This window comes from Quercus lobata, chromosome 8, assembly GCF_001633185.2.
Source record: "Quercus lobata isolate SW786 chromosome 8, ValleyOak3.0 Primary Assembly, whole genome shotgun sequence".
Taxonomy (NCBI): domain Eukaryota; kingdom Viridiplantae; phylum Streptophyta; class Magnoliopsida; order Fagales; family Fagaceae; genus Quercus; species Quercus lobata.
This window is the reverse complement of record NC_044911.1, coordinates 40,686,435-40,696,747: the sequence shown is the minus strand read 5'-3', so window position 1 is coordinate 40,696,747 and position 10,313 is coordinate 40,686,435. Positions and strand designations below refer to the sequence as shown.

Here is a 10,313-nt window from a genome sequence, read left to right as displayed (position 1 = left end):
AATAATTATTCTTCATTTTAAAAAATAGTTATTAATAAGGAATGACTATTCCTTTTAATAAAAATATAACCAAATTAAAGAATAACTAAATCTTAGGAATAATTATTACATTACAATGTCTATTACAGTCTACTAAACATGCCCTAAATAAAGAGAATTTATACATTTACAATATTTTTACAATACTTTCATAGCAAATAGGTGACAACAAATAGGTGGTAAGTTATTATTGATTCTAATTTGAATCTTCAAGTTAAATTACATTTTTGTACACCTATAACAATTAATAATAATCTACTACTTAAAATTTGTTATGAAAATATTGTGGACATGACATTTCTCCTAAGAGAAATGTTAATCTAAGCATTATCTTTAGAAATTTTGTAATATATATATATATATATATTATTTTGTTATCTTTTTTATATTTTATATAAAAAAGTATTAAAATTTTACTAAAATAGCTTAGTGTACAAGTTGTAAAAATGGGTGAATTTTGAATTAAAATATTTTAACAAATAGATTTATTTTGATATAATATTTTTAATTTTTAACAATAAACGGTATCCATACAAACAACATAATGCCACATGTTAATTAATTAAAAATATCCAACTATCCGTAAAATATGAGTGACACATCAACTATTAAAAAATAAAATCTAACGCATCAGATTTTAAGTAAGAAAAAACCCAAATTTCTATTACTGTTTCTTTCATCTCTCCTCTCTGCTCATCGCCGTACCAATAAACCCCTTCTTCTGTTCTGCCAACACCGATGGCACAGTTTGTCTTCGGCGAGATCCAACGATAGATAATTTGATCAAGATAAAAGTCCCACGCAACCCAGTCTTTGAGATCTTAACCTCTAAACCCACACAACGCTCCCTCTCTCTCTCTCTCTCTCTCTGAATGTATCTTAAATAATGCAATTTATATAATTCAACTCATTCCAATGAAATTATATCCTTATTATGTGCTTGCTTTTTACTTGATACAATGGATACCTCCATAAGTATAATGCGTTGCGATTTGTATTTGAATGCTGCTACATCTATATCATAGATTTATGCAAAATCAACTTCAAACCGTAAAGAAAAAAGAAAGGAAATTAATAAAAGAAATAAGAACCAAGAAAGAGAAAAGAAGAAAGCCAATGATGTCATCAAAATTTGAAACGTAATCATAAAATTAAGGACTTGCAATGATCATGAAATTGGTGGACACTGATGACACAATCCGGTAGAGTCATGACTGTGAGATTGTGTTTTAGATTGATGTTTTTAAACCTCCGGCGAGAGTCACGACTGTGAGATTGGGTTTTAGATCTGTGTTGATAAAGTTTTTGAAAATTAAAACATCTGACATGTCAATTTGTTTATTTTAATTAGTTGACATGGCATAATTGTTTTTAGGTTTTGTTATTAAACTAATGATGTGCCATTAGTTTAATTTTTTATTATTTTTTTACCTATTTCGATAATGAAGGAAGAGAGTAGATAGCGATTGTTGTATGTAAAGAATGAGAAACAATTAAGAAAAATTGACATTTTAATAAAATGTGGTATAAAATAAATTATTTGATATGAGATGTTTTGAAAAGTGAATAGGCAAAATAGAAACAATGGTTTTTTATGCTAAAATAAAACCCAAAAAAAAAAAAAAATGTATGAGCTTATGCAAATGCTATCTCCTTTCATGCCAGAGCAGGATAGGGTTGGAGAGTATCTAGAAATGGTACATGTTGTAGAAAATGGGGACTATACAGCCACCACCGTTGCCTGTCTTTGCAATGCTGGGAAGAAAGAGTTTTTGGTAGCTTCACTGGCTGGTATTTCTTCCTCCCCTTCTCCTGGTCTGCAAGTAACAATCATTATTATTGCTAACAATTTCCAATTCTTCTTCTATGGTCTAGAAATTATAGCCCTGCAAGAAAGACGATGGATTTTTGTTTGTTCATGTAATTTGGTTGGGTGGGAGCGATTGCAGTGCTTGAAATATTTCTAGCAACACGTTAATTACATTCTTTTGGATACACAGCCTCTGCTCCAAAGTTTTGGAAGTTTGGTAATTATTTTACTTCAATGGATCTTATACATAAATTTCCAAGGGTTTGAAAATATACCATTTATATCAACAATGCCTTTGATTTGATCAAAAGAATCTACTGTCCTGCTTGAAAAGTTATGTTTATTTTTAACAAGGCAGCTTAATAGCATACAAAAAAAAAATCTTAATATGTTCAGGGAAGAATAAATATAAGACCACCTTTCATGTTTATAACCAGAGAAAAATATGTATTCCAGGATGTAGCGTTTTTCCTAGGACATCTGGGGTTTTTGGTTTAAAATTTTCACCACCAAGACCCTCGTACAAGTTTATTCAAATTATGCAGGTATACAGGTTGTTTACCATCATATCGCATAGGCGTATCTGGAATATCATTTAGCACAATTGAACTTTCTCAAATTGTTTCCTTTTAAGAACCATTGACCATAAGATGAATTTTACTTGGAAGGTAAGGGCAGAACTAACCTTGAACACAAATTTAACACAAGATCTTAGGCTTTGATGGGTAAGAATTTCAAACCTACATCAAATTGTATCCAACCATGAATCAAATTCATCTAAAACTTTGGACTTGGTTCCAGAGTGTGAGGAAGAAGACTGAACAGGATGGACGGCCTTTTCTTCCAGGGACTGCGATAAACCAGTTTGGTTCATCACATTTGATGTTTCCTCAAGTAAGTCATCAAGTGTATCGTCAAGATTAGCAATACCTGACGAAGTTTTAGATGAATCTGGCCCTATCTTTGAAAGTGATGGAGCAACATAAACTTCTTTTTGTGAAACAGGAAAGGGGTTATTGGACCTAAAATCAGAGGAATTAAAAGCCTTCTTGGTCTCTCCAAAAGAGTCTAGAAGCATATCCAATTCCTCCTCTGCATCTGCTGCCTCAAATGTGGAGAGTTTCTTTTGAGGGTCCAAAACAGACTTCACACTGAGTTCTGCTGTTGATTGTGATGCTTCATTTTGAGTAGATTTGCCAACTTCTCTGAGATCAACATCAATGTACTTCACTGAAATCGACTCACGGCTGGACAAGGTTTGATTTGTGCTACTTCCAGAGGAGCCAGATGATGTATCCTCAGAACTTCGATCTTCAATCTTTAACTTCTCAGAAAATTTCTCAGATATTGTTGTGGATGCTTGACTATAACATGTTTGCATCTGGTTAGATTCTTGACATCTACTTGTCTCTATTCCCTCTGTGCACTGATGTATAAAGTGTGTGAGATGTAACATACAACATTGACTTCTTTAGAATAAAAACCAAGGGCATCTCAGATATTATGAAGATATCAAAAGTTTTGATATGAAGTTCATATATGCCCCTTTTTATGGGCATACCACAAATTGAACATAGTTGATTTTGTAAACATGAGTTTGAAGAATTGTACTAAACAATAGTATAAATGTTTAATTGAATTCAGGTTTATTTCCACTGAAAAATTTTAGGAATAGTATAATCGCAAACATACATGTCCTATTGTCGCCAATTCTAAATGTTGCCAGCAAATTCCTTCTTTTTTTGGGATAATTTGATAGTTACAATGGGAGAAGGTGGATATGAATCCTAGACATCTCCATTAGAACACCAGGAGATGCTAGTTGAGCTACATGGCTCTTGGCGCCAACAAATTCCTTCTTAATTACTCCTAAAGGCAAACAACAGTTGAAACAAACAAGATTCTTTCCACTCTAATAATCATCTTTTTTGTTCTTTTAACACTGAAGATTTCTCACCAAAAAGAGCCTTAAAGAATGCTATTGTCATTTTGGAATTTAGGAAAGGAGGTAGATGATTTTCTAACAAATTCTTTGGTTTTGTACATTGAAAGGGAAATTTCAGTGAAATTTGAAACAAAATCAAGCATAGATGATTTTTGGGAATTAAAAGAACGTTGAGGTCCATTTTGATAGATGATTGAGTTGAAATGTAAAAAAAATAAAACAGTTATCTTTTGTTTATATTTTGTTAATACTAATAGATGCTAGTTTTACTCTTCATGTAGTCATTATAAAACTTGCTACAGAGTCACCAAATAATTTTCAACATCACAATGGAAAATTAAACATACCAGCTCTGGTGGTAATAGATTTGCTTCAATGAATAGCCTCTGTGATAAGTCTATTTTCGCAAGTTGTTCAGCAAGAGCATGCAAATTCAAGGAGAGAAAAGATGCCTGTACGATTACCACCCAGGTTGGAAAGAAGAAAGAAAAAAGAGGTTGGAGGAACATGTTAGCCAACTAAATTTTACATAACAGCCACAGGTGGCCTGAAGCAAATCTCTAATGAAACAATAACAATAAAAAAGTGCATCGCTTAAAATGGAATTGCAAAGCACAATTTGGCTTGCCTATCATATTTATAAGAACACATGTTGCTTCATTATTATTTTTCTAACCCCCCATGATTATTCAAGTTAGATTCCCTTCTCTCTTTCTTACCTCTTGCTTTGACATGCTATAGAATTTTAAACACTGGAAAGAAGGAACAAACGTACAGAACATATATGATATACCCCATGCCTCACTTGTCATGCCGCATTGGGTCAGACTAATGTATCTAGCACATCTTTAAAGTGTCCATTGTTACTACTTGTGGAGTGTGGTTTTAAAGGTCTAGTTAAATGTTTCCAACGGTTAAAAAAGTTTTCAATGGGGGTTTTATTTAATAAGTTATGGTGAACCCCTGAGCACCAAAAAATTCTCTTATTTCCTTCTTCCTCACAACCCCAAATCAAGCCCTTTCTTTTACCTCTGAAACCCCTAAAATCCCACTTTTTTTTTCTACCAATTTAGCCATCAAAAAACTCATCAAACCACTTTTAATTCCTAACACAACCCTATAACCCTTTCTTCAACAACTCTAAACCCTAGATCAAAAATCCTCCTAAACCCTAAACCCTAAACCCTCCACAAGCACACGTAGTCAGGAGGTTCAGTTATACACAGATTCTGATGCTTACTTAGAAGTTCAAATTCCCAGAGTGAGACCTTCATACCCAAAAAGAAAAAGAAAAAAAAAGGCACAGCTATGGTAGACAGAAATGCCAACTGTTCCAGTGCCACTCAACAGGCAATGTCATTTCTTCATTGTGAGGAATGTACTACCCCCTTTTTCCCCTTTTATTTAAGGAAGACTCCAACATAGCTTCATGCTATAAAAACTCCTACAAGAAAACCCATGGTAGACATGAAAGTCAATGTAAAGTAAATCCTATAAATTGCGTGGTATTTCAACAACCGAACCCAACCTCAACCTGGAATTACATTGCGGCCTGATGTATTGCATATCCAATTTATTAAAATGACTCCAAAATAAATGCAATGTTTAATTTTTCACTTTCTCAGATAACAATTGGGCCTTTAACACAGGCACATACAAGCATTTATTGGTGTGTTGGTGGCATTCAAGTATTCTTGACAATCAAATTGCAAAAGCAAGTCATTTGAATTACTAAGATGGGGAACAATCCAGTGTCAAGAGCAATAAGTTTGGGTCATTTTCAAGTCAAAAAAACCAAATCAATTCTCAAAGAGAGAGAGAGTCATGCCTCTACTCACAACATTGACTAAGCAACTGAATTGAACATAAAAATTGTAAAGTTCTATATAATCAAGCAGGCGAAAGTGTTTCTGAGAGATTCTCTAAAATGGGAAAAGAATGCCCAAGCTCTCCTTTTCTCTCAGTTTTTAAAATTGTTTCGCTTGTTCCAAAGAGTAGATAAAAGGGGTAAAAAGAAGGAGGGTTGGGGGGGGGGGGGGAGAGAGAAAAAACTACCTCATGAGTTGCAGCTGTCTTGTCTTCTACAACAAAATTATCATTTCCAATCCACGATAGAATGCCCTCTCCCCTAACTGACAGCATTGGGCCTAGTCCCTGATTGAATTCTCCTGTCAAATTAGCCATTAATTTTATAACAAGTGCTTCAAATTGAAACCTTAACACAATCTATTTATTAGGCAGCGACAGTGAAAGCCAATGGATAAGTAAATATAGCTACTTTGTTTTTCAATTTCCTGTTTTACAGAAAAAGATATAACCCACAGCAACTGATGGAAAGATTAATTATCTGAGGAACAGGAAATGGTAACCATGTCAGAGTTTGTCTCAAATATACTAATCAGGAAGGGAATGGACTTGCAACCTTCCTGTGGCATAATCTATTAATATCTTACAAATAGGCCAAATTTAAATGCCATGAGCAATATTCACTTCCAAAATGGGATATGTATAGAAATTAATCAAAACATTTTTTTTTTTTAAGTACTGAAAAACATTATGAAAATAGTTTAAGTGAATCATCAAATACTAATTACACCACCTTGTGAAGATAAAGAAAAATATTTCATCAACAGTAACAAACCTATGGCTATGGGTGCTTATTTCCACAAAAATGTCTGATCAAAGCGATGAAAACCAAAGTATAAGAACATGCTAGATATGGAAACTTTTAATTGGATTAAAATGCTATGCATCTGAGTTACGTAAACAGCCCAGTATAGGTCAACAAATATATTGGCTCATATATAAACAGCTAAAATTTCTTAAATGACGTAAAAAAAAATTACACCTAAGAATAAAAAAGAAGCAAGGACACACCAGGCATAACATCATCCAAAGAAGGAAAGCTATCCATGTATAAATTTGACTGAGATTGAGACTGGGCCTCAGCAATCAGGTGACAATAGTCTGCTCCTTTACTCTTTGGCAAAATAACATCCGAAGGTTGACTAGTGCTATTACTGACGGACGGATCTTCAGACCCCGAATCAAATTCTTCCTCATAGCGGTCCCAGTTTGTGGGAAGTCTAGACGCACCCTGAGACCGATGGGGTTTCTCTGGAACTTGCTTTCCCAAAGGCTTCTTTGCCCTTCCGGCATCATTAGTTCCAACAGACGGGGCTTTTGATTTCTGATTTGCATGAGAGCCGTGGGGCTTTTTACTATGGCTTTGAGTGTGAGCCCTCTTTGACTTTGCTAGAGACTTTACATCCATTACAAATAAATACTTTACACTTTTCTAGCACGCTGCCATTTAAGTTTTGATTCTCCCCCTTGCAACGTAGAAACCTAAGAATCACAAACAATGTACGGCGCAAACTGTTAGCTAGCTGCTAAGAACTAAATTCCTTTTCAACCATAGATTTTTATACAAATTTCTAGACATAGAGAAGGAGATGCAATATTCCAACTGTCGCGCCCCGAACTTTCACACACATGATATTGTCCACTTTGCCCGCAGACTCGCGGATTTAAAAAATGGCATACCAATTAATCCCTCTAATTTGGCGACATGGAGGTGTTTGAACTTTTGTGTCCCCGCACAAACTCTTCTAGTATACAATAAAAGGCGGAAAATGAAAATTAAACTAAGATAACATGAATGAAGAAAATTGAACTTAAATTCTACCCAGGAGAATTCAAGATCCTTTAATTGTAGTCAGCAAATTGGGTAAAACTGCAACAAAAATTAGCACATTTCACTCACTCCAGCACTATCCTGGAATCTAAGTTGTATATGAATAGCAAATAGCCACTTCCCTACACTATGCCTATTGAAAATGACCAAAAAGACTGCCAAAGTTTTTTTTTTTTTTTTTTTTCATTGATTTAAAAGAAGTATGTATAAAACTGAAAATCTGAAGTAACCGTCAGACACTAGAATGCTGATAAGCTGAATTGATAAGTGGTACTGAAAGAGAGAGTTAGGGCTAGCTTTTTACGCAGTTATATATGTGAGTGAGTTCTTAATTTATAGGAAAATGAAATAATAATTAATAAATATATATATATATATATATATATATATATATATATATAGAGGGATTAAGATTGGCTTTGGCGGAGCAGAGAGAGTTTGAGATTTTGATACATTCATGAGTATAACAGAACGTGAAAGATTAAGAGAGAGAGAGAGAGATAGAAACTCACTTGCGACCAGTAAAACGACGACGTGCTGTGGAATTCCCTTTCTCCTAACCCGGAGCCAAGCTTTTTTCTTTTGTGACTTCTTTGCGTCTCTCTCCCCTGAAGAAGGTTCCGACTTCCGATCTTATTTATTTATTGTCTACGACTACGACTATCTCTACCAATGAAACGACCACGGATTATCCAGCTCTGTTTTCTTTCCGTATAAACCGGCGTCGTTTCTTATACACTTCTCCACACTCTCTCTCCTCTTCTTTTTCTTCAATATCTTGGACACCGCTTTAACTTCCGCTCTTTATTCGTCCCTCACTCACCACGGCGAAGAATTTTTTATTGTTTATTTTTTAAAATCACCGAGATTGAATATAAAAAAAAAAAAAAAAAAAAAATTTCCTGGATTTTTTATTTTTATTTTTTATACACACAACAAGAATGGAGATGTCTTTGGGATTGGCACAAAGGCGTGATATTGTTCAAGCCCAATTACTTTACATAGGCCAAGCCCAAGCCTATGTAATGGGAATTTTGAAGGGGGTATGGAAGGGAAAGAATTCAAGGCAGTAAATGAGCCGAGTTTTGTCGAGTAGTGTATATTCAAGTTTGGCTCGTTAGGAGATGTCAGAAGCTCAAATTTCGCTGGAGCTTGTGACAAGTTTAAAAATAGTGTTTGAGTCTTGTGGGAAATCAAAAAAGCGTGAGCTTAGCTTGGATTGGCTTAATTAATTAGTCAAACTAAGCTCAAACGTAATATCTAGCTCAAACTCAAACTCAGGTCAAGCTTTTGAACTTGAGATCTAAAAAAATATATATAATTATCATGCATCTAGTCCTTCTTAAGATTAGCCATTATTCAAATTACAAATTTACATAATTAAATTTATTCATTCACCATTCCTTGTTTACAGCTTCAGCAATTTTTCAAAATACAATTTTTACATTCATGTTAGATGGTGAAAAACTAGAAAAATACATGTTTGTAACTATTGTGAATGAGAAAATACTAACATGTTTTATAACTTTACTTTAGATGATTGATAGAGAATGATTATATGTAGTCCTCTTAATTAATTTATTTATTTTTAAATGTAACTATAGTCTAAAGTAGTTCTTGGTTAGTTTAGAGGAAGGAAAAAAATTAAGGTAATGGGTAGTGGTCCCATATTAGCCTTATCATTATTAAGATATATATAATAAGTATATTTAGTTAACACATATAAACTTATAAATGAATCTATGTTTGAATTGTTTTGTATCAAGCCTAATAGCTTACGAGCTTGTTCGTGAACAAATTTTTTTGCTTGGGCTCGGCTTGTTTATTAAATGAGTTTAAAGCTAAGGCTTAAGTTAGGCTTATTTATAAACAAACAAACATGAACGAATTTTTTATCAATCCAAACTCGAGTTGTTTATGATTAGCTTAATTCATTTACAATCTTAGAAAAGATTACGGCCTATTTGAGCTTATCCTTAGGCCCATAGGAGGATTTTGCCAAGTGGGCTTAAAATACTTGCAAAATCCATGAGCCACTTGGCAAAAAATACTTGCAAAATCCATGAGCCTATGAGTAGCCCATATGCAAGCTACAAACATGAAAAAACAACACATAACCTTAAGTAATCTATTATATGTCCCTCAAATCTTGGCCTAATTAGCCAAGCCATGAAAAAAGCTTTCTAACCAAGTTTAATGCTAACTAACTAGGCCCGAATTCAAATTTCATGGGTTCCAAAGGAATCTTTTTTCCTGTTTCAGGCTCAAGAAATTGGTTTAGCTAGCTAGATTATCCGAATTTGGTAACAACTAGATTGTTGCAATTCAAAAAAGCTCATTGCTCAGGGTAGTAGTTCTCTCACGTTTATAAGTATTACTAGAGGTGTGGAACTTTACAGACATAATCTGTTCCAATGCTCGAATCTATCCTGTGTGGATGTGGTAAACCAAATGATAAATGAATTAAAAGAGCCAGAAATTACAATATTTTTTGCAACTAACTCAATGATTTGGAACAAGTAGAATGAAGCTCTCCTAGGCATTCCTAGCCAGAAACGCTACTTCTCATTGCTTTAGAATATTTAGAGGCTAATTTTGTTAGTCTTACTTGAGTTTCTAATATTTTTTTGTTGTTTGTTCTTTATAGGAATTCTTTCTTCTTCTTTTTTCTCTGTTTTAGCTGCTTTAGAGAATTAGATGGATAAACAGTTGATTTAGATATAGCAGAAGCCTTTGTATTGTTGTCTCTTTTGTTGGTTTCGATTGGAGGTGTTTCCTCTAGCTTGTATCGGTTGCTCCAGTTGTATACTTTTTGTGGTTGA

General features: G+C 33.9%; 1 protein-coding gene across 1 annotated transcript; it reads right to left on the bottom strand.

Annotated features, from left to right (window-relative positions):
- Nucleotides 1-2,423: 2,423 nt before the first annotated feature.
- LOC115957565 lies at nt 2,424-8,329 on the bottom strand. Its single transcript, XM_031075844.1, has 5 exons — nt 8,004-8,329; nt 6,672-7,142; nt 5,850-5,962; nt 4,142-4,246; nt 2,424-3,275 (listed from the first exon to the last, which is right to left on the bottom strand). Exons 2-5 carry the CDS (start codon nt 7,066-7,068, stop codon nt 2,595-2,597), a joined length of 1,296 nt encoding a protein of 431 aa, XP_030931704.1. The 5' UTR covers nt 7,069-7,142; nt 8,004-8,329; the 3' UTR covers nt 2,424-2,594.
- Between the last annotated feature and the right edge of the window lie 1,984 nt (nt 8,330-10,313).

What these genes read in the sequence shown, in the direction of transcription:
- LOC115957565 (XM_031075844.1), bottom strand. Translation starts at nt 7,068, where the DNA reads ATGGATGTAAAGTCTCTAGCAAAGTCAAAGAGGGCTCACACTCAAAGC. An exon ending in AGACAGCTGCAACTCATGAG is followed by an intron (nt 4,247 to 5,849) that starts GTAGTTTTTTCT and finishes GTAATCGTACAG; the next exon opens with GCATCTTTTCTCTCCTTGAA. An exon ending in ATCTATTACCACCAGAGCTG is followed by an intron (nt 3,276 to 4,141) that starts GTATGTTTAATT and finishes TTTATACATCAG; the next exon opens with TGCACAGAGGGAATAGAGAC.